The 24,748-nt window shown below is 40.6% G+C and overlaps 1 protein-coding gene across 1 annotated transcript in view; it reads right to left on the minus strand.

The window, feature by feature from the left end:
- N6AMT2 (N-6 adenine-specific DNA methyltransferase 2 (putative)) overlaps positions 1 to 7,712 on the minus strand; it is a 17,528-nt gene extending 9,816 nt beyond the window's left edge. The window contains exons 1-2 of the mRNA XM_006894099.1: positions 7,569 to 7,712; positions 3,094 to 3,176 (exon numbers count right to left, since the gene is read on the minus strand). Coding sequence (XP_006894161.1) covers positions 3,094 to 3,176; positions 7,569 to 7,712 — 227 coding nt within the window. The remainder of the gene's footprint in view (positions 1 to 3,093; positions 3,177 to 7,568) is intronic.
- Positions 7,713 to 24,748: the final 17,036 nt, after the last annotated feature.

Raw genomic sequence — 24,748 nt, forward strand, 5'->3', positions numbered from 1 at the left:
AACAACAACAACAACCCTTAAAGGCAGCTCTGGTGGCCTAGTGGCAAGGAGCCGTGCTGCAATACCGAAGGCACGTGGTTTGAGGCCACCAGCTTCTCTGCGGGAGAAAGATGGACATTTCCTCCTGTGCAATTAAATGCCTCTGAAAACTTGCTGGAGGGTCAACTATGGGTCGGTTCTGACTCCATGGCACACAACAACAACAACCCTTAAATAAGAGAACAGAAGCAAAGATCAACAGTCATGAAAGGGAAGCATCTAATGTTAGTGGTCAAAACAAAATTGAATAAGGAGCCCTGGTGGTGTTCTGGACTGCAAATTGAAAGATAGCTGGTTTGAATCCACCAGAGAAAGAAAAGGCAGAATGTTTCTGTTAAGATGTACAGCCTTGCAGACTCAATGGTATGTTACTGTGAACTGGAAATTGACTTGATAGCAATGTGAATTGACTTGATAACAAACTGAAAGCATCCCTAGTGGCTGAGAGGTTAAGCACTAGGCTGTTAAGGAAAAGGTCTGTGGTTTGAATCCTACAGTTGCTGTATGGGAGAAAGATGAGGTAGTCCACTGCTGTATATTTACCATCTTGGTAACTCGAAAAGGCAATTGTACTGTGTGCTACAGACGGGTTCCAGAAGTTGACATTGACTTGACAGCAATAGCAATGAGTCTAGAGACAGCCTAGGCTGTGGTAGTAAAAATGTTAAGTTTAGTAAGGTTTAGAGCATAAAGCTTACAGCCTTCTGGAAAACAGAGCAAAGTAGATGTAAAATAGAAACAGGAAAATAGATTGTGTCCGAGAGAATTCCCGAAAGAGGAAAAGAAAAAGCAGAAGGGAAGAATGAAAGGAATAATTTGAGACCATCTTCTTCTAAAGGAAGGAAGGACATGAGCTGTAAGATGACAGGACTCCAGATGTGCAGTGTCGTATGTAAAAGCTCCGCTCCAAGATGCCTCAGGCTCTAGGCACAAAGGGAAAATCCCCACTGTGTTGGGGAAAACTTCCCTGTGAAAAATCAGGGTGGTGGTAGATTTCTCAATAATACTATGGAAGTTTGGAGGTACATTGGGGTTCAGGGGAATAGAAGCTGTTACTCCCAATCTAGAATCAGATATCCAGGCCATTACAATGAAGTGTGAGGGAAGGATAGACATGTGCAGACAGGAATGGTTCCAAAATTTCCATATGGAAGCGACTGCAGAATGTACTACCATCAAAATAAGGCCAAACACTATTAAAATGTAGATCTGGAATACAGGAAACAGTGGAAAAGAAAAGAAGGGTACAAAGAATCCCCAGCATGAGGGTTATGGAGGTACCAAGATCATTGCTCCAGCAAACTGAAAAATCACCTGGTCCAGTTTGCAACAGGCTGCAAAGTCCTGCGACCCAGACTTTTTTTTTTCAGGAAGTTGCAATACATTATTCACTAGACTGGGGACTTAAAGACCATTAGGAAAAGTATGCGTACTAATTATTGCTTTGTAAGAGAAAATGTATTAAAAAAAATAAGGTAAGTATTTCAGGGAAAAGAAAAATGGTACAAAAAGGAAAAGTCCAACGGGGAAGAACATTTCTATAGTCCTAATAATATACGCCTGATTCCAGCCAAATTCAGGACATAACCATTAGGAACATGGAAAGAGAGAAGTCACACACGTAGCAGTCAGGAAAGAATGACAAGGAACAGGTGGCAGGTCTAGCAGTGGCACTGGTACTTTAAAATACCAAAAGGTCCTAAAAACCCCAAGGATCAATGAAAATGAGCCTGGGGGTGGGATGGTGAGGGATAGGGAGAGAGTTATTGGTGGCTGTTTTGTTTTCTTTTTAACAAGCTTTTTGGAACCATTTCCATTATACTCTTTAAGTTATACACATGCCAAGTTTTTCCTTTTTGTTGTGGTGAGCATATATGTAACAAGACATTTGCCACCCCCACAGCCTTGACAGGTACAGTGAATGCAGTGACATTAATGACATTCATCACATTGTGCAACCATGTCCACCATCCAGTACCAAATTTTCCCATCAGCTGTAACAGCTCAGTGTCCCCAAGCAATGCCTCTTCCTTTGCCTCCCCTTCCCTGTCCCAGATAGCCACTAAGAAGCTTTGGTCTCTATATATTTGCCCAGTCTAGATATTTCATCTAAATGAGATCATGTAGTATCTGTCCTTTTGTGACTGACTGCCATTTCATTCAGCACAGTGTTTTCTAGACTCATTAGTGTTGTGATGTATATTAGCACCTCATTTTACTTTACAGTTCAGTCCGTTCCATCATGGAATAGTGGTAGTTCAATGCAAAACATACTAGGTTACTAACCAAAAGGCTGGTGGTTCAAGTTCACCAGTTGCTTAGGAGCAAGATGAGCAGACTCCTCCCGTAAGGATTTACAGCCTTAGAAACCTGATGGAGGGTGGCGATGAATGGAGACTGTGACAGCCACACATAGCAGGGGGTATTATTCCACTGTATCTATGAACTATATCATTCACCTGTTGATGGACATTCACCTCTTGGCTGAGGTGAATAAAGATCCAATGAATCTGGTGTACAAGTATCTGTTGAAGTGTCCTACTTTCAGTTAATTGGTCATATACTTTGGAGAGGGATTGCCAGATCCATGCATGTAAAATTTTTATAAAAATAATCAACAGAAATAGAAAATCTGTATTATTAAAACTTAAAAAAAATGTCAAACACTAAGTCCTAAGGTAAGAACAAGTTAGGAAATGGTAATGTAGACACTACAGAGAAATCTGCCTGTGAACTGTCTTCCTAGTCTGTCTTCAACTTTGGGCTGTAGTAGTTCTTAATTCCTCTTACACTGTGAACTGTGAATAACTGTGCATTATTGTACAGGCCAGCTCTCATGTAGGAAGCATAATTAAAATACTACTTTATATGAGGATATAAAAAGAACATACAGGGAGAAAAGTGCAACAATGAATGGATGGAATTACAAAATCTCTGTAGATGTTCACTGAAATTAATTAATTAATTAATTAAATACATACATACATACATACATACATACATACATACATACATACTTTAGGGGGGAAAAACACATACAACTTAGAATCTCACCTGCCACCTTCTCCAGCCACTGCAATCGCTTCCTCTGCAAGCCGCAGGGCGGTCTCCTGGCTGTACCAGAACTGGCTCAGCTGCTGCAGCATGAGAATGCATTCAGAAATCATCTATGATTGTCAGAAACTTGGTTCTCTTGTCTTTCTGCATCTACCATACCAGTGTGTAAAGGTGATGTTTTAAATGTTTCTTTTCAAAAGGGTTTTCTTTTTAAATTGTTGTTATGTGCCAATAAGTCGCTTGTGACTCATAGCGACCCTATGTACAGTAACCCTAAACCCTGCTCTGTCCTGTGCCAATCTCACTGTCTCCAACACACCCACCCTGATTACCCCAGTCACTGAATCAATCCACCTCATCGAGGGTCTTCCCCTCCTGTTCTGTCCCTCCACCCTCCCAAGCATGATGTCCCTCTCCAAGGACAGGTCCCTCCTTGCAACATGTCCAAAGTATGTCAGATGAAGCCTCAGAATCCTTGCCTCCAAGGAGCAGCCTGGTTTAACCCTCTCCAGGATAAACCTGTTCATTTTCTTAGCAGTCCATGGTACATTCAATACTCTTCTCCAGCACCACAGCTCAAAGGCATCAATTCTCCTATCCTCCCTAGTCATTGTCCAGCTCTCTGATGCATAACAAGTGATTGCAATGGTCTGTATCAGGTGGACTTTAGTCTCCAGAGTGACACAATTGCTCTTCAGTACTTTGGAGAGGTCCCTAACAGCAGACTTTCAATTGCAATACGTCTTTTAATTTCCTGGCTGCTGGTGCCAAGATTGTTGACTGTGGAGCTAAGCAAATTAAAGCTATGAACCACCTCAATCTCTTCACCATCCATCCTGATGCTGCCAATTGGTCCAGTGGTGAGAATCTTTGTCTTCTTGATATTGAGCTTCAATCCATATCGAAGGCTGCAGTTCTTGACTCTCTGCAACAAGGGCTTCAGGTCCTCCTCAGTTTCAACAAGCAAGGTTTTATCTGCATAATGCAGATTGTTGATGGATCTTCCACCAATCCTGATGCCACACTTCTCATAGAGACCAGCATCTTGGATAATCTGTTCTGCATATCTTAAATTAATACATGCCCCTAACGAAAGGAGAAGGGGGCTCTGGTGGCCTACTGGCAAGAAGTTGTGCTGCAATCCTGAAAGCACGCGATTCTAATCTACCAGCTGCTCCACAAGAGAAGGATGGGAAATCTCTTCCTGTGCAATTAACTATCTCTGAAAACCCGCTGGAGGGTCCCCTAGGGGGAGGTTCTGACTCAATGCTACACAACAACAATTAAAGGAAATGGTACACTGGTGGCCTAGTGGGTAGGGAGTTGTGTTACCAACCCAAAGGAAAGTGGTTCAAATTCACCAGCTGCTCCCTGGGGAAAATCAGGCAATCTCCTCTTGTGCAACTGGCTGGTGAAAATCCACTGGAGGGTCAACTAGTTCCAACTCAATGAAATGTAACAACAACAAATGAAAAGGAGCCCCAGTGGCGTGCTGTTGTTGTTAAGTGCCATCAAGTCAATGGTGACTCAGAGCAACCACATGAACAACAGATCTGAACCTTGCTGTACCCTGTACATTCCTTGTGATTTCTATCTGCTCAAGCCCATTGTGACAGTCACTGTGTTTAATCCATCTCTCTGAGGGTCTTCCTCTCTTCCTCTCTCTACTTTTTCTAGTATGATGTCTCTAAGGAAAAGACACCCTCACCACCGCAAAAAAAAAAAAAATATAAACCCTAAAAAAAAAAAAAGACAAAGTTTCACTATCCTGGCATCTAAGGAGCACTCTGTTTGCACTTCTTCAAGAGAGATTTGTTTGTTCTTTTGTAAGTCTGCGGTATACTCAGCACCCATCTCCAACACCACAACTGAAGGTATCAATTCTTCTTTCATTCTTATTCACTGTCCAACTTTCAGATGAATAAAAAGCAATTAAAATACTGTGTCTTGGATCAGGTGCGAGTTAGTCTTTAGAACCTTGGAGAGGTCCTTAACAGCAGATTTCTAGTCATTTATTTTTTGACTGCTGAAAACTGATGGAGGGTGTCAATCCAAACAATTGGTAATCAGAATCTACTAGCTTCTCATGGGAGAAAGATGGGACATACCTTCCCATAAATACTGGCAGCCTCACAAACCCAGTGGGAGACTTGACAGTAGTTAGAGTGCAATGAACACGTCCCGGCCTGGAGGATCTGACTATCAACATCACAAAAACAAGACAATCTTTCAAACAAATATGTTTTTCCTGATCAAAGTATACACCTCACCCATGTATGTATCAGTCATGCCAAAAAGGCACCAGCCTGTGCAAGGCATTTCTTCAATTGTGTCTTTTTCTCTTGTCCACCCTTTAAACTTGAACTAAAAAAAGTACAGTTAAAGTACATATTATGCACATGCTGGAAACTACTCACTCAAAACTTGAACTCAGTGCCATGGAGTCAGAACCAACTCACAGCTGACCCTCTGGAAAGCTTTGGGATGTTGCAAATTGCATGGGAAGAGACTGCCAGTCTTTACCTCAGAGCTGCTTTTAATTTAGCAGCTCAATTCTCTGCAGACTACTCCATTTCAGAGCTTCCCTGAAAACTACTGGTATCTTCTTAAATACTGCCGTCCACTACCTCATCACTGCCTGGTTAGTTTCCGTTTTTCTCTATTGCAATGATTTGTCCCCCACAGGGAAGACAGGGCTCCATTGAGAGCACTGGAGTGTGATGGGCAAGAACAGAGTTGGGTTGGACAGAATGACACAGTGTTCCCTACCCAAGGCCTCCTCGGATCTCCAGCAAGCCTGGAGGTTAGTGCAGGAATTCTGCAGATGCTCATCTGGAATGCTCACAGAATGTTTTCTGTTTTAGCTTCTGGAGGAGAATGCCAGTCCCTGATGACAGACAGTATGGACATGCTATCAGGTAAGATACAAACACTGGATTTGGTACAGAACAGGTACTGTGCCCAATACTTCCTGCAGAACCATAATGCATTTACTGCATGGCTTAAACGGAATAACATGTATGGCATGGCATAATGTGGAAACTATATAAAATTATATGCCATGAACTGATGCTGTTGTTGTTGTTGTTAGGTGCTGTTGAGTTGAGTATGATTCATAGCAACCCTATGAACAACAGATATGAACCCTGTTCTATCCTGCACCATCCTGACACTTCCGGACACTCAAGGACCCAATACAGCAGTTATTGTGTCAATCCACCTGGTTCAGGGTCCTCCTCTCCTTCACTGACCCTCCAACCTTCCAAGCATCATGTCTCTCTTCAAGTAATAGCCCTTCCTAGCAACATGCCAAAGTATGTGAGGCAAAGCCTCATCATTCTTGCCTCCAAAGAGTACTCTGGCTGCACCCTCTCCAAGACATATCCATTTGTTCTTTTGGCCACCCATGTTCAATGCTCTTCTTCAACACCACAGTTCAAAGACATCAATTCTTCTGTCATCCTTTTTCATTGCCCAGCTCTCAGATAAATAGCAGGTGACTGGAAAGACCATGGCCTGAATCAGACACACCTTACTCCTTAAACTGACATGATTACTCCTCAATAATATGGAAAGGTCCCTAATTGTAGATTTTCCCAGTACAATGCGTCTCCTTATTTCCTGACTGTTGGTAACAAGGGTGTTAATTGTAGATCCAAGTAAGATGAAGGTGTTGACAGTTTCAGTCTCCTCTCCATCTATCATGATGCTGCCTATAAGTCCAGTGGTAAGAATCTTTGTTTTCCTGATATTGAGATGCAATTCCTCGATATTGTGCAACAAGTGCTTTAGGTCCTCCTCACTTTGAGCAAGCGAGGCTAGTCATCTGCATAACGCAGGTTATTGATAAGTCCCTTTCCAATCCTGAGCCAAATTCCTCTTCACAGAGTCCAGCTTCCAAATAATTTGCTCAGCATACAGATTAAATAGGTATGGGGAGAAAATACAACCCCGGTGCATGCCCTTCTTAATTTTAAACCATGAAGTGTTCCCCTGCTCTGTTCACACAACAGCCTCCCCAGTCCAGGTATAAGATTCGCATGAGCACACTTAAGTGCTCTGGTACTCCCATTCTTCTCCATGTCAGCCAACTTGTTATGAACTGATGGAGTAAAATAAAAGGATGAAGGGTGAGATGTAACACCCCTTAATCCCATCACAGCCCTACTCCATTGCCAGGGCAGTTTCTTTAGAGAAGGCCAGGAATGGAGCATATCTTTAGGGACTTCTGTGTGAAGAAGCACTTTGACACCTGGGAAGGCCAGGACAGAAGGGGACTTGCAAGGAATGCCTGGCGTTCCTGAAGGAAACAAGGACTTTTCTCCAGGGACGAAGGTCCCCCTCTAGCACTGACACCCTGAAATTAGACTTCTAGTCTCTTAAACTGTATGAGAATTTGTTTGTTAAAGACATCTACTTATGGTATCTCTGTTCCAGCAGCACCAGAAAACAAAGACGATTCACTTACTTACCCAGTTCTCTTCTATTATTCCAATGTTAAACTTGTCATCCCCACTCAGGTCAGTTCGTTGCTTCTGCTCAGCATAGAATTCCTGGAGCGCAGCTAAGGTGTGGGCAGAAAGCTGGGGGGTGTCGTCGCTGTCAGAGTCACTCATTTCACAAGTTGTCTACAACCTGCAGGTAAATGAGGAAAGGGGAACTCCTGAGAGGGGACCCAGATGAATGAAAAATGAGAAGATACATGCTTGTCCTTCGCTGAAACAGTGTAAGAGGGAAAGAGGACACAATTTAAAAAATTCAGTCATTTGAAGCATTTTATCTTGAAAAACTGCAAACTCACAGGAAGATGCAAAAATAGAAGAGACAGTGTTGTGTGCCCACGCCCTCAGCTCCTCCCATGGTAACATTTTACCTAATCACAGTGAACTAGCAAAACCAGGAAACTAACAGTTATGCAACACTGTTAATGGGATGACTGCCTTATCCAAATGTTACGAGCTTTTCTATGCACTCAGTCATTTGTGTTCCTAGAGAATTTTATCCCATGTATGTATAGATGCATGTACACATCACCACAATCAAGGTACACAACCAATTTACCACTGCCAAGGATCTCCTCTGTAGTCACACCAACCCACATGGACCCCTAACTCTGTTATTGTTTTAATGTGCTGATGAGTCTACTATGACTCATCGCAACTCTATGAAAAATGGCTGTAAACCCTGCTCCATCCTGGCCAATCTCACTGTCTCTGACACACAGTCACTGTGTCAATCTATCTCATCCAGGGTCTTCCTTTCCTATGCTGAACCTCTACCCTTCTAAACTGGTCTCTCCTGGAACATGTAACAAAGTATGTGAAATGGAGCTTCAAAATCCTTGCCTCTAAGAAGCAAAAGTTTCACCTTCCCTAGGACAGACCTGTTAGTTCTCCTGGCAGTCCTCGTATGTTTAATACTCTTCTCCAGTACCACAACACAAAGGCATAGATTCTTACTCTGTCATCCTTATTCATTGTCTAGCTCTCGGATAGATGCACAGCAATTGAGAAGACCATGTCCTGGCTCAGGCACACCTTAGTCTCGCTACTGACATCATTGCTCTTTAGCACTCTGGCAAAGGCCTTGACAGCTTATTTTCCCAATACAATTTGTCTTTTGATTTCCTGACTGCTGGTGCCAAGAGTGTTGATTGTGGATCCAAGAAAGATGAAATCACTGACAACCTCAATCTTTTCTCCATTTACAACATTATGGCCTATTGGCTCAGTGGTGAGGATCGTTGTTTTCCTGAGTTGAGATGCAATCCACATTGAAGGCTGCATTCCTTGACCTTCTACAGCAAACACTTCAAGTACTCCTCAGTTTCAGCAAGCAAGGTTGTATCATCTGTGTAATACAAGTTGTTTAATCCTGTTGTTTAATTGTGATGCCCCATTCATCTTCATCAATTGAGTCCAACCTCCTGAATTATATGTTCCACATATGGATTGAAAAGGTATGGAGAAAGAATACATCTCTGATGCTCTCTCTCCTTGATTTTGAACCATGTAGTGTTCCCCTGCTCTCTTCAGACAACAGCTTCCTGGTCTAAGGATAGGTTTCACCTGAGCACAATCAAGTGTTCTGGGCTTTCCTTTCTTCTCAATGTTAGCCCTGATTTGTGATCCACAGTAGACTTCCTGGTCTACGGATAGGTTTCACCTGAGCACAATCAAGTGTTCTGGGCTTTCCTTTCTTCTCAATGTTATCCATGATTTGTGATCCACAGTTAAGTGCCTTTCCATAGACAACAAAACACAAATAGACATTCTTCTGGTACTCTCTTCTTTAAACTAAGATCCATCTGACATGAGCAATGATACCCTTAGTGCCACAGCAATTATAATTCTTTCACTTTAAAATACACTTCCATCATTTATAAATGTTACATAAATGGAATCATATGGTATGCAAACTTTTCAGATGTTTGTTTTTGGCCACTTAGTCCAGAATCCTGGCTGTCCATCAGGTTGAACAGATGTACCGCAGTTTAACCATCCACACTTGAAGGACACTGGCTGAAAGACACTTATGTTGTTTCCTGTTTTTGGCTTTTATAAGTTACTATGAACATCTGTGTAAGTTTTTCAATTTTTTTAATTCTGAATTAAGGAAATTTTATTTATATACTTCAAATGGATCATGGTAGCTAAATAATTTGTCAGCATTTTTGATAGCTTTTCTGTATAGGAAACAGATGGCCAAAATAAGCATAAGCAAATCAGGATGATAATACCTAATAACTGATGAGGATGTAGTGGTACTGATATACTCTCTATAATGTGTAACAATTTAAACTGGTGTAATCGCCTTTTGGATAGGAAATCTAATCATCTGGACATAAGAATGCTACTTCAAAACAACTATGAGATATCATCTCACCCCACTAATAGCAAAATTTAAAAGGACAGCAAACAACAAATGCTGGTGAGGTTGTGGAGAAACTGGAACCCTTATTCACTGTTCGTGGAAGTGTAAAATGGTACAGCCACTATGGGAAGCAGTTTGGCGCTTTCTCAAAAAGTTGGAAATAGAAATACCATTTGACCCAGCAATTCCACTACTGGGAATATACCCCAACGAGACCATAACCACCACCCAAGCAGATATTTGCACGCTCATGTTTATTGCAGCTTTGTTAACAATAGCAAAGAGTTGGAAACAACCTAAGTGCCCATCAACAAATGAATGGATAGAGAAGCTGTGGTATATTCACACAATGGAATACTATGCTACATTGAAAAAGAAGGAACTCATGAAATATTATTCAAAATGGGTGACCCTGGAGGACATTATGCTGAGTGAAATATCTTGGTCACGAAAGGCCAAACACTGCATAGTGCCACTGTTGTAAAACGGGACTGACATTAGGGTTGGGGGCAGGGGAGGGGGAGACTGAGAAAGATGGTATAAATTATGTATACTGCATTGAAACAGATGAGAGAGAGAACTGTTTAAAAGGTATATATGATTAGGTATTATTATCATGACAGGCGTCCAGAATGAAGGCTGCATAGTGGAGTGGGCTTGGGGAGAGGGATTGTATAATAATGAAAGAATTTTTCTTTTAGTTTTCAAGGAGAAGAATGAACTGGAGGGGAGGGGTGGGCAGGAAGAAACATACAACAAAGAATGATGGAAATCCAAAATCTCTAAATTTTCATTAAAATTAATAATAATAATAAGGGGGAAAAGAATGCTATTTAATTGCTATTATTTTTTTTAAATTATTAATTTTAATAAAAGTTTAGAGAGACAGGATTTCTAGTCATTTTTAATCTTTGAAATAATTAATTCATAGGAAGTTGCAGGTCTCATGTGAACTTTACCCATTTCTCCCCAAAAATAAGAAGTTATGTAACTATAGTTGTTGTTGCTATATTGTACCCCTGAGTTGGAATCTACTCATAGCCAACCCTCTAACGGGTTTTCAGAGGCAATAAATCCCACAGAAAACTGCCTGTCTTTCTCCCACAGAGCAGATGGTGGATTAGAACTGTGTGCCTTTGGATTGGCAGCAAAATTCTTTACCAGTAAGCCACCAGATCTCCCTGCCTAACTTGCCTAACTCTAGTAGGAGGAGACACCTTGGTGGCACAGTGGTTAAGTGCTTAAATGAAAAGTCATCAGCCCACTCTGTGGGGAAAAGATGTGGCTGTCTGCTTCCATAAAAGTTGTTGTTGTTATGTGCTGTCAAGTTACCAGCAATTCACAGCGACTCTATGTACAATAGCTCTGATGCCTGCCCTGTACTGAGCAAGTCTCACTGACTCTGACACACCAACCTCCAATGCCCCAGTTACTGTGTCAATCCATCTCATCTGGGGTCTTCCTCTTCTTCGCTGTCCCTCCACCCCTTCAAGCATGATGTCCTTCTCCAAGGACCCTGTCCTCCTAGCCAGGTGCCGAAAGTATGTGAGAATGAGCTTCAAAATCCTAGTCTCCAAGGAGTAACTGTTTTCACCCTCTCCAAGACAGACCTATTTATATTCTTGGCAGTCCACGGTATGTTCAAGATTCTTCTCCAGCACCACAACTCAAAGGTGTTGATTCTTCTAGCATCCTTAGTCATTGTCCAGCTCCCTGATGCATAGCAAAGACCATGGCCTGGATCAGGCACACCTTAGTCCCTAGACTTACTTCAATGTTTCTCCATAAAGATTACAACCCCCTATAGGGACAGACCTCCTCTGTCCTATAGGGTTGCTAAGTCAACACTGACTTGATGACAAGTTAACCAACTATATAGAACACCTTATGCAGATTGCACTAGTACCGCATTTTTATGGAAATAGCATGTGCATCTGAATCTCTGAAAACTGTACAACCTCCTTGCACATTCATTTCCTATAATCCTTACGCACGTTATATGCTTGTAACGTTATCCAGTGGGAGTGTTCTATGAGAATACACAATACTTTAACATAGCCACTGCTGTAGAAAGATACTGAACCGGTCCAGCACCTGGGAGATGTGCTGTTCCCCCTCATCCTTAACCCCTGGTTAGCATCAGTCTGTTCTCTGTCATTTTGTCACTTCAAGAATTTTATGTAAGCGAAGTCACATGGTATGTAAACTTCTGAGATTGGTTCCCCCTGCCCACTAAGTGTAATTTCATTATATTCATTCAAGTCACTGTATGAAGAGTTTGTCCCTTTGTATTGCTGAGTAGTATTCCCCAGTATGTGTACATAGCACATAACCATTCACCACTAGAAGGCATTTCAGCTATCTCTAGGGTTTAGCTATCACAGTAGTAGCCCTATCAACATTTATGTATGGGTTTTTAGGTAAATCTTGCTTTCATTTATTTCTCTGAGATAAATGCCAGAGAGTATGATGCTTGATGGTGTGAGCATATGTTTATTTTTTTTTTTTTTGAGAACCTAAAAAGAATGTGATTAATTCTAAAAGAGTGGCTCATCAAAATCTGATAATCAAGAGTTTCACTCTAGCCAGGGAGGCTGGGAATCTTTTTGCAATCACATGGATTAGTTTATAAATGCCTGTTTAAGAAAAACGTGCAATTCTTAACCTCTCTGTTGCAATACAATTTACATAAAAGTTACTCATTTAAGGTATACAATTCTGGGGGTTTTAGTTATGTTCACAGAACTATGCAACCATCATCACAGTAACCTTTTAGATCAATTTCATCATCCTCAAAAGAAACCGTATTGGGAAGAGGTCTCTGCAGCTCCTGGGCCCTGCATCCAGGCCCCTGATCTAAAGCCTTGGCCCAGAGCATTCTCTCATTGTGGAGGCTGGGAACTGTGTTTCTTCCTCTCTCACTTTCTTCTACTTAACAGAGAGCCTCCTTGACTGTCACAGCAACTTTCTCTGTTCTGCTCATGTGTAGGCACCATACGGCACCTGGCCAGCCCCATCTCTCTATCCACAGCAGGAAGGGAGCGGGGTTCTCCTGCACCACAGGAGGGGGCACAAGATACCTGCTCTGCAATGGCTGAGGGGGGTCTCGCTGGCCATGGAGGATCAGCACCTGCCAAGAACAGTGACCCTCCTCTGTCTCTTCTCTGTGATTAGAGCATTGTGTCACACACTGTCTGTTGCTGAGTCTACTCTTTTATGGCAACACTGGATCCATACCCATTACCAAGCTCTATTCTCTACCCCACCTCTAGCTCCAGGCAACCACCAATCTACTGTCTCTAGAAATCTGCACTTCTCATAGAAATAAAACCATGCAATATGTAACCTTTTGTGGCTGGCTTCTATGTAGTCCTTAAGGAGTCTGCCAACCTTTTCCTAGAACGGCTTTACCATTTTCTATTCCAGCAAATGCATGAAGCTCAGTTTTCTCATATCAAATCCTTACCACTATTTAACTGCTGGAACAGATGTATGGTGCTCTCTCATTGCAGCTTTTTTGTTTTCCAGTGCCTAATGATGTCTGAGAACTAAGGTACATTTGATTCAGGTCATAGTCTTTCTAATCACTTGCTATGCATCTGAGAGCTGGACAGTGAATGAGGATGACAGAAGAATGGACGCCTTTGAGCTGTGATGTTAAAGAACAGCACTGAACATCTCATAAACAGCCAAGAGAACAAACTGACACTTCTTGGGGAGGGTGCAGCCAGTGTGCTCTTTGGAGGCAAAAATGATAAGGCTTTGCCTCACTTCCTTTGGGCATGTTGTTAGGAGAGACTATTCTTGGAGAGGGACATGATGCTGGGAAGGGTGGAGGGTCAGTGAAGGAGAGGAAGATGCTCAATCAGGTGGACTGACATGGTGACTGCTGCAATGGGCACTTGTGTGTCAGAAGTGTGATATGGTGCAGAATTGAACAGGGTTCAGATTTTTTGTTCACAGGGTCACTATGAGTGGTACTTGCCTTGAGCGTACCTAACAGCAAACAACAATGATGCTGACCATCTTTTCATATGCTTTTTTTAACTTCTGTGTATACTCTCTGGTGAAGTGCCTACTGCTTTCAGCCAATATTCTAACTAGATTTAGAATCTTTTAATGGTTTAGTTTTAAGTTGCACTACAAGTCTTTTGTCAGATATACAGTTTCTCTCTGTCTTCTGGAACTCTCATTTTACCCTCTTCATAGTCTTTTGCAAATAAATTTCCAATTTTGTTGCCTTCTTCTAGTGCCATATTTAAGAATAATTTACCAAGTCCCAGATACCAAATAATTTCTCCTGGGTTTTTTAAATCTATGGCCCACTATGAATCATATCAACTATATGAAATGTCTGAGTTTTGGGTCAGGTTATTTTTCTTTGCACGTGTAGATAATCACTTGCTAAAACAGTCTGTGAGGAAGCCTATTGTTGAATGTGCTTTTTCACCTTTGTCAAACATTAGTTGGGTCTATTTATATAGCTATATTATTAAGTCTTAATAGCAATGTAGCACGATTCTTGTAATTCTATTCTTATTCAGAATTGTTTTAGATATACTGCTTTGCCTGCTCAATTACATTTTAGCTGTTACTCATGCTGTTGTCCTTGGGTTCCACACCACTGACAATACAGAGCTACCCAAGTGACAGTACACAAGTGCTGTGGTTTTCCGGGCTGTAATCATTTGGGAGGTCTTCTTTCAGCAAAGCTCTAGGTGAGTCTGAACTGCCAACCTTTGATAGTTAACAGCTGAATACTTAACTGTTCATCACTGGAGTTCCTTGAGTTGACCAACACTGCTGTTATGTACCATCAAGCTGGAAACAAGTCACAGTCAGAGAAAATTATCAAACATTACTACAAGAAACAAAAAAAGACCTGGAGAAATGGAAGAATGTACCATGGTCTTGGATAGGAAGACTCAAAATTGTGAAAATGACAATTCTACCAAAGGCAATCTACAAGATCAATGCAATCCCAATACAAATTCCAATTCCATTCTTCAACAAGCTGGAAAAGACAATTCCCAATTTCATCTGGATTGGAAAGAGACCCTGAATAAGCAAAGCACTCCTGAAAAAGAAAAACAAGGTAGGAGGCATCTCACTACCTGATCTCAAATCCAACCTATACAGCTTTGGTGGTCAACAGTGTGTTATTGGTACAGTAACACATACATAAATCAATGGAATTTATAGAATATTCAAGCACCTCAACATGATAAACAACCCAGTCAAAAAATTGGGTACAGGATATGAATAGACACTTCACCAAAGACGACATTCAGATGATGAACAAACACAGGAAGAAATGTTCAAAATCCCTAAGATGCAAATCAAAACAACTCAGATAGGATCTTACCCCAGTTAACAACAGCAAAGTTCAACAGAGCAGCAAACAACAAATGCTGGAGAGGTTGTGGAGAAAATTCACTGTTGGTGGGAGTGTAAAATGGTGCAACCACTATGGAAGAGAGTATGACACTTTCTCAAAAAGTTGCAAATAGAAATACCATTTGATCCAGCAATTCCACTACTGGGAATACACCCTAAAGAAACAAGAACTGTCATCTAAACATCTAAAATGCCATAGGTGTGCCATATGAGTGCAGACATTCTTGCCTTATCGTATACCTTTAAGAAAAAGCATTGTCTTTCATCATTAACATGATAGGGGTTTTTTGTAGATATTCTTTATCAGGTTGGAGATGTTCTATTTTAGTCGTAGTTCATTAAGAGTTTTATTAAGGAATGACTTTTCAAATGTCATTTTTTTATCAATGGATATGATTATTTGGTATTATTATTTTTTTTAATTTTCTTATTGTGTACCGTTGAATTGGATCTGACTGGCACAGGAAATTGCCCCTCCTTCTCCAGCAAAGCATCTAGTGGATTTGAACCCCAAGCCTTCAGGATTGCAGTGCAGCTTCTTCTTTAGCCTATTAATACTATGATTGATTTTCTAATATTGAGCCAGTCTTGCTTTACTTAAACTCCACCTGGCTGGTATATGTAATACTCTTTTATTGGTGGATTCTGTCTGCTAATACATTTTTGGGCATTTTTGCATCTATAATCATGAGAGAGATTGGGCTGTAGTTTTGTCTTTGTCTGGTCTTGGTATTGAGGTAATAAAGCCCTCAAAGGATGAATTATAAATTCCCTCTATTTTCTGCACAAGACTGCGATGTTGTTTCTAGATGGTGCTGTATCGAGAACCTATGAACAACAGATCTGAACCCTGTCCTATCCTGTGCCATCCTCTCTTACACACTAGCACCCACTGCTGAATCCATCTCATTGGAGGTCTTTATCTCTTTCACTTAGTCTTCATCTTTCCAAGTATGATGTCCCTTTCCAAGGAACAGCATCTCCTAGCAACATGTTCAAAGTATGAGAGTTGAAGCTTTGCCATCTTTGCCCTCAAGGAGCACTCTGGCTACACTTTTCCCAAGACATAAGGAATTGTGCTACCAACCAACAGGTACATGGTTCAAATCCATTAGCTGCTCTGCAGAAGAAAGATGGGCAGTCTCCTCCCTTGTGACTTAATGCCTCTCTAAAACCCACTGGAGGGTCAGCTCTGGGTTGATTCTGACTCGATGTTATAAGAAGAATGATATAACTGGTGCTCTTTTTTTATATGTTTACTACACAAACAGATTGCCTTAAAAGTGACCCCCAAATTCCAAGCAGCTACAAGGCTATTAGAATGAAGATCCTACCCCAAACAATAATCCTTCCAGGGGTACCACATCCACCTGCTCCAACTGGATTGTACACATGAGACATGTATATAGAATTGGCAACATGAAAGTCAATATTATTTGCAGAAAGGCGACAGACAACAACAAGTATAGATTCATGTCTAGAATGGTACTGCTGGCCTTGGAAAGCTGTCCAGGCAGAACTTTCCTCTCACTTGCTCCATGTTGCACTACTGGATAACAACCCCAAAGTCCTATGCTTAGCCAGTTTTATCCTCCAGCAGTCACCTGACTAACTTATGTACTGAAGATTTTCTGATTTCACAACTGAAGGAGATTATACTCACGTTAAGTAGAGCTGCAGATTTTCAGCTGAATAACCAAGAGAGGTCTTGAGAGACCTGTTTGTATAATCATCAGTCCTGTTGCTTATCTGGGCAGAACATGTGGCTTGGAGGTGAATCCTGAAGCCTGGAGACACCAGCACGGAGAGGATTGTAGGAATGATGGCCAGTAGGCTTTCCAAAGATGGACCTCCTTCTAAAATGTTTCCAGAATTCTCCAGAACAACCATTGAGGCCTCAAATTTCTTTTTGGGAGGTTTTAATTGTAAATTTGAATTTTAGTTATGGCTATTCACATTATCTATTTCATAATGGGTGAGAGTTGTTAATCTCTGGCTTTTAAAGAATTGGTCCAATTTATCTAAAAATTGATTCATGGCAGTTTGCAGTATTTGCTCATTATCTTTTTACTGTTTGTACTATCTTTAATGAAAATGCATTTTATTTCTAACATTAATAGTTTCGTTTCTTTTTTTTGTACTTTGTCAGTCTTGCTAGAGGTTTGTCAATTTTATTGCTCTTCTCAAAGATTATATTCATTGATTTTTTTTCCTGTTCTTACTACTTCATTGTCATTTCCGCTCTTTATTATTTCTATTCTTCTTCTTTGGTTGCATGTATTTTACTTTTCTACATTTTTTGAAGTACTGATAAGATAATTTCCTTCTTTTAATAATTTGTTTGTTGGTGGTAATATTATGTGCCATCAAGTTGTCTGTGAGTCATAGCGACTTCATGTACAAAAGCTCTGAAACCTGCTCTACCCTGGGCCTGTCTCACTGACACCCCTACCCCCATTATCCTAGTTACAGTATCAATCCATCTCATTTGGTTCTTCCTCTCCTGCAGTGTCTCTTTACTCTTTCAAGCATGATGTCCCTCTCCAAGAACTGGTTCCTTTTGGCAACAGGCACAAAGTATGTGACATACAGCATCAAAATCCTTGCCTCCAAGGAGCAGCCTGGTTTCACCCTCTTCAGGACAGATCTGTTAGGTCTCCTGGCAGTCCATGGTATATCCAATACTCTTCTCCAGCACCTCAACTCAAAGTTATCAATTTTTCTTTTGTCTTCTTTGATCACTGTCCAGCTCTCTGATACATAACAAGTAGTGGTGAAAACCACTGCCTGCATGAGGGATACTTTAGTCTCCACAATGACACTGCTGCACTTTAGTGCTTCTGAAAGATACCTGACAGCAGCTTTCCCCAGAGCAATTCATCTTTTTATTTCTTGACGGCTGATTCCAAGAGAGTTGATTGTGGAGTCAAGCAAGCTGAAATTGTTAACAAACTCAATCTCTTCTCCATCTATCCATGGTGCCACCAACTGGCCCAGTGATGAGAGTCTTTGTCATCTTGATGCTGAGCTTCAATCCATATTAGAGACTACAGTCCTTGAAACATAAATGGTGACTATACACATGGACATCATCAGATGGTACGACTACATCTGTGGAAAGAATTGCTGGAGAAGCTCAGTATCAGCTGTGAAAACTAGGCCAAGTGCTGATTTTGTGAAACAGACGGTCAACTACTCATATGCAAATTAAAACTAAATCTAAAGAAAGTTAAATCAAATCCACTAGAACCAAAATTTGACCTTGAGGCTATTCCACCTAAATTTAAAATCACCTTAGTAATAGGTTTGAGGCCTTGAACATTAATGAACAAAGACCAGATAAGCTCTTGGAGGATATAAAAAATATAATTCTTGAAGAAAGCAAAAGGTCACTGCAAAGACAGGAGGAAAAAAGACCAAGATGGATGTCAGTAGAGACTCTGAATATTGCACTAGAGTGCAGAGAAGCCAAAGCAAAGAAGGAATCAGGAAGTTAAGGAGCTGAACAGAAGAATTCAAGGGGCAGCCTGGAAAGACAAAGCAAAGCATTATAATGAAATTTGCAAAGAGTTGGAGTCAGAAAACCAGATGGGCCCAACTGAGTATTTAAGCTGAAGGAACTTCATTTGAAAAACAAATTCAAGCCTCAAATTGCAATACTTAAGGAAGCTATGGACAAAATACTGAATAATCCAGGAAGCATTAAGAGAAGATGGAAGGAGCACACAGAGTCACTGTACCAAAAAGAATTGGCTAACATAGAAGAATTTCACAAAATAGTATATAATCAAGAGGCAATGGTGATGCTGGAGGAAGGTCGGGCTACTCTGAAGGAGCTGGCAAAAAACAAGACTCCAGCAACCAATAGAATACTAACTGATATATTTCAACAGACAGATGCTGCCCTGGATGTTCTCACCAAGTTGTGCCAAGAAATCTGGAGGACAACTACTTGGCCAACTTGACTGCAAGAGATCCATATTGGTTCCCATTACAAGAAAGGGTGACCCGCTAGAGTGTGGAAATTATTGAATATTATCACTGATGTCATATGCATGCAAAATCCTGCTGAAAAGTATCCAAAAACTACTGCAACAGTACATAGACAGAGAACCACCAGAAATACAGGCTGGGTTTAGAAGACACACGGCATCAGAGACATTATAACAAACGTCAGATGGATCCTGGCTGAAAGCAAAGAGTACAAGAGGAATGTTTATCTGTGTTTCATTAACTATGCAAAGGCCTTTGACTGTGTGGATCACAACAAATTGTGGGTAACCTTGAGCAGAAGGGGAATCCCAGAACACTTAAATGTGCTTACATGAAATCTTTATTTGGACCAGGAAGCAGTCCTCAGAACAGAGAAGAAAAACTGCATGGCCCAAAATCAGGAAGGGAGTTCATCAGAGATGCATCTTGTCTCCAAATCTTTTCAATCTATATACAGATCATTCAGGAGGCTGGGCTTTATGAAAGGGAATGTAGCATCAGGATTGGAAGAAGACTCATCAACAACCTACATTATGCAGATGACACAACCTTACTCACAGAAACTGAGAAGGACCTGAAGTGGAGAAGGTCAAGGACTGTAGTCTTCTTAAGTGTTTATAAATATATAAAGTGTTATTAAATATTTAAAAAGAATATGAACTCTTGGGTTTTTTGGAGGTAGAATGTTCTATAATGTCAATGAACCCTTTTGGTTTGATGGTATGCTTAAATTCTCCTAAAGCTTTGCAGAGTTTCTGCATATTATTAGTAGTTCTATCAATTGCAAGCAAGGGAGTTTAAGTCCCCAACTCTAATTTTGAATTTGTCTCTATCTCCATTTAGTCCTAGAATTTCTTGCTTCATATAACAGAGACCACTCTGGTGAATGTGCATTTAGAATTGCTGTTTTCCTGAGTGACTAAGCCTTTTTATCATTATGTAATATCTTTGCTCTGCATGATTTTCTTTGCTCCGAAATCTGTTTTACCTGATATTAATAGCTGTTGTTAGGTGCAATCCAGTCTACTCCAGCTTACTCTTGTACAACAGCTAGAAACTCTGTCCATCTTGAACCATCCTCACACTCCCTGCTTAGCCCAAAGCTGCAGTCTCTGTGCCAATCTATCTCAGGAGGGTCTTCCTCTCCTTCTCTGAACCTCCAACTTTCCAGGCATGATGTCCAAGAACCAGGCCTCCTAAATATTTGCCCAAAATATGTGAGACAAAGTCTTATAGTTTTTGCTTCTAAGGAGTGCTCAGTAGTATATCTTCTGACATATTTGGGGTTTTGGCAGTCTACAGTACCTTCAATATTCTTTGCCAACATGCTAAGTCAAAGACATCAATTCTTCAGTGTTCTATATTCACTGGACAACTTTCACAACTTTGTGAAGCAACTGAAAACACAAAAAAACTGGCTTCAGTCAGACTGACATCTTTGCTCTTTAGCACTTTAAAGAGGTCCTTAACAGATCTTTTGACTTCCTGACTGCTGCTTCTCCTGCTTTTTTCAATTCCTCTCCAACAGTGGGAAGGCAGAAGCAGAGATTATGAACATAGCGCAAGATCTGGTGAGGTTTTGATCTGCTACACACAGGGTCAACTATCAGTCAGTCAACTTGACAGCCTAAGTAATTAAGTTCTTAATTATAATGGAAAAGATGATGGTTTAAGCTCCTTCAAAGGCACCTTGGAAGAAAGGCTGGAGATCTCTTTCTGAAAGGCCTATAAAACTCTATGAAGTTCCAGGTCTTCCTCAAGTCAGGTTGCTTGGGAATGCAGTCCAAAGTGAGTGGTAAACTCCATCTAAGGCTAAATAAAACAGTACAAAATAAGCTCTGGCAGCCTAGTAGCAAGAAGCTGCACTGCAAGCCCAGAAGTGCACAGCTCTAATCCACCAGTTGCTGGACAATCTCCTCTTGTACCAGTCAGATCTGATTCAACAGTACACGTACACACACACACACACACACACATTTTTTTTAAGTATAGTTCTGGCCTGCAACACACAGGATTCCCATGAGCTGTAAACCACCTGATGTTAGCTGGGTTTGATTTTGGTATTGTTGTTCAAGCTTAAAGTTGACATTTTCATGCTTTCTGTTCAATTCTCTTGTTTCATCTTCCTGCCATTATGTAAGGTCCTTGAACACACTAAATAGACAAATGGATAAAAAAACTTCATGAAGATTATATATAAAAAAGTACTATGAAGGGGGAGGGCTGGGCGGGGAGAGAAGTGCAGCAATGAATGAATGGAAATCCAAAATCTCTGTAAATGCTCATTAAAATTATTAAAATAAAAAATTACAGAAAAAGTAGTATGAAAAGATGTTCAGTCTTATTAGTCATCAAAGAATGTATGTATAATCATAATAAGATACCAACATATATGTTCGATTGGCTAAAAAAAAATATTGACAATATGGAGAACTTTATTTCACCCTTGTTTTTTGTTTTTCTTTTTTTTTTGTTTTGTTAATTTCAATTGAACATTTACAGAGATTTTGGATTTCCATTCATTCACTGTTGCACTTTTCTCCCTGCCTACCCCACCCCACTTCACTCTCATCTTTGAAAAGTAAAAGAAAAATTCCTTCACTGGGATACAATCCCCACGCACACCCCACTCCCACCCCGAGTATACTCCACTCTGCAATCTTCATTCCAGACTCTTATGGTAATCATAATGCCCTATAATGTATTGCTTTTAAACTGTTCTCTCCCTCATCCATTTCAACACAGTATACATAATTCATCCAGTTTTTCTCATTCTTACCCCAACCCTGATGTCAGTCCCATTCTACAGCAGTGGCACTATGCAGTGTTTGGCCTTTTGTGACTGAGATATTTCACTCAGCATAATGTCCTCCAGGGTTGCCCATTCTGAATAATATTGCATGACTTCCTTGTTTTTCAATAGAGCATAGCATTCCATTGTGTGACTATACCACAGTTTTCTCTATCCATCCATCTGTTGATGGGCAGTTAGGTTGTTTCCAACTCCTTGCTATTGTATTTCACCCTTGTTTTTGAAAGATATTTTTGCTGGATACAGAATTTTAAGTTGACGGTTTTTTGTTTTCTTTCCAAACCTTAAAGATACTCTTCTACTACCAATTCACTGCACTGTCTTTGACAAAAAAATCTGCTGCTATCTTTATTTTTGTTCTGTTGTTTGCAGCATGTCTTTATTCCTTCCCAGCTTTTAAGATTTTCTCTTTATCACTAGTTTTGAGCACTAAGTTATGAAGCTCTCTATATCATCTGCCTTGACAGAATTTTCTTCATCTCTCTTGTGTTTGAGGTATATGAGTTTCCTGGATCTGTAAATTTAGAATTTGTATGAAATCTAGACAAATTTAGGTTATTTTCCTCAAATATTTTTCTGCTTTGCTTCTCTTTCAGATTCCAATTACATATATATTCTGTCAGAGCCACTGCTGTCTAGTCAAAACCAACTCACAGCCAACCTCCAGCAGGTTGAGATGTTTTGGTAGAAAAAAAGAGCTAATCCTCAAATTCATATGGAATTTCAAGGGCCCCAAATATCAATCTCTCTCTCTCTCTCTCTCTCTCTCTCTCTCTCACACACACACACACACACACACACACACACTTTCCTGACAAGAACAAAGGGCAGACACTTCCCAATTTCAAAATGTACGACAAAGTAACATTTAAAGCAGTATGATACTAGAATAAGAACAGGCGTATAAGACAATGTTCAGAAATAAAACTGCATGGTCAAATGATATTCAGTATATTCAGTGGATTGTCCCAGAGAGTAAGACATTCAAATGCAAATACATTCTAAGTTGTTACTGTTAGGTGCCACTGAGTCAATTCTGACTGTACACAAAACCAAACCAAACCCTGCCTGATCTGCCCCATCCTCACCATCTTTGATGTGTATGCCCACTGGTACAGTTACTGCATCAATCCATCTCAGTGAGGGTCATTTTCTCCTCCTCTGACCTCTGAGCATGATGTTCCAAGAACTGTTCCCTGATAAAAGCGTGCTCAAAATATGTGAGCCAGAGTTTTACGATTTTTGCTTCTAAGTAGCACTCCTTAGAAAACGGAAATTTTTCCCCCAAATTTTTTCCTATGCGTCTGAAAGGTAGACAGTAAAAAAAGATGAGAGACGAATTGATGCCTGTGAATTGTAGTGTTAGAGTACTTAACATCCCACGGACTGCCAAAAGAACAAACACATAGAAAGTGCAGTCAGGGTGATTCTTAAAGGCAGAGATGGCGAAATTTTACCTCATATATATTAGGAATGTCATCAGGAGGGGCCAGTCCTTAGAAAAAGATATCAGGCTGGGAAACGTCAGAGAAAGAGAGGAAGACCCTCAACAAGACTGTGGTCTGGGACATGTTAGAGAAGACAAGGATGGTACAGGATAGGGCAAGGTTCAGGTCTGTGTCACTCTGAGCTGAAGTCAACGCAACAGTATGTAACCACATACAGCACTCTGGCAATCCATCTAACATCTGTTCTTTGGGCAGTCCCGTGATATATTCAATTCTCTTTTCCACCATTACAATTCAAAGGTATCAATTATTTCTTTGGTTTTAGTTATTCACTCTCCAACTTTCATATGCATGCAAAGCAACTAAAAGTACCATGGGGTCAGGCACACCTTAGTGCCACCCTTGCTCTATGGCACGTTCAAGAACTGCCCAATGCAATGTGTCTTTTGGCTGCATTCAAGTAAAAAGAAATCCTTGACAACTTCAATTTTTTATCTCCAATTGTCATAAGGCTTCCTACTGGTCCAGCTTTGAGGACTTTTGTTTTCTTGATGTTGCAGTGTAATTCATGCAGTAAGCTATAGTATGATTTAAGTGCTTCAAATCCTCTTCACTTTCCACAATCAAAAGCAGAAGAGATTATCTACTTTAGAAGTTATAAATATAGAATTAAAATAACATAGAAGTGAAAGATCAGAGGAGAAAAGATCCTCAACATGATGGACTGATACGGTGACTGTAACAATGGGCTCGAGCGTGTCTCAGATTGTGGGGATGGCGTAGGATAAGGTGAGGGTTAGATCTGTTGTTCACAGAATTGCTGTGAGTCATAGAGAGAGCTCTGTTGGCCTAGTGGATAGAAAGTTACCAAGCCAAAGGTGGGTAATTTTAATCTGTGGCCCTCAGGCCTGGTTTTAATTGGTTTTGGTCATTCTTCTAAATGGTATAGCACTGGTCTGTCAATTTGCTGTACAGAGGTAACTCATGGTTGCTGTGATGCTAAACACTGTGATACTGATGTGTCAAATGTGATAATGGTTACTCATGGTGGACAGTGTTTGGTGAAGCTCCCCTATTAAAACATGCTTGGAAGCAGGAGTGGCATCCACTTCCAAAATAGCTTGCCTCT

The sequence above is a fragment of the Elephantulus edwardii genome, unplaced genomic scaffold (assembly GCF_000299155.1).
Source record: "Elephantulus edwardii isolate Elephantulus edwardi_28Jun2011 unplaced genomic scaffold, EleEdw1.0 scaffold00135, whole genome shotgun sequence".
Lineage (NCBI taxonomy): Eukaryota > Metazoa > Chordata > Mammalia > Macroscelidea > Macroscelididae > Elephantulus > Elephantulus edwardii.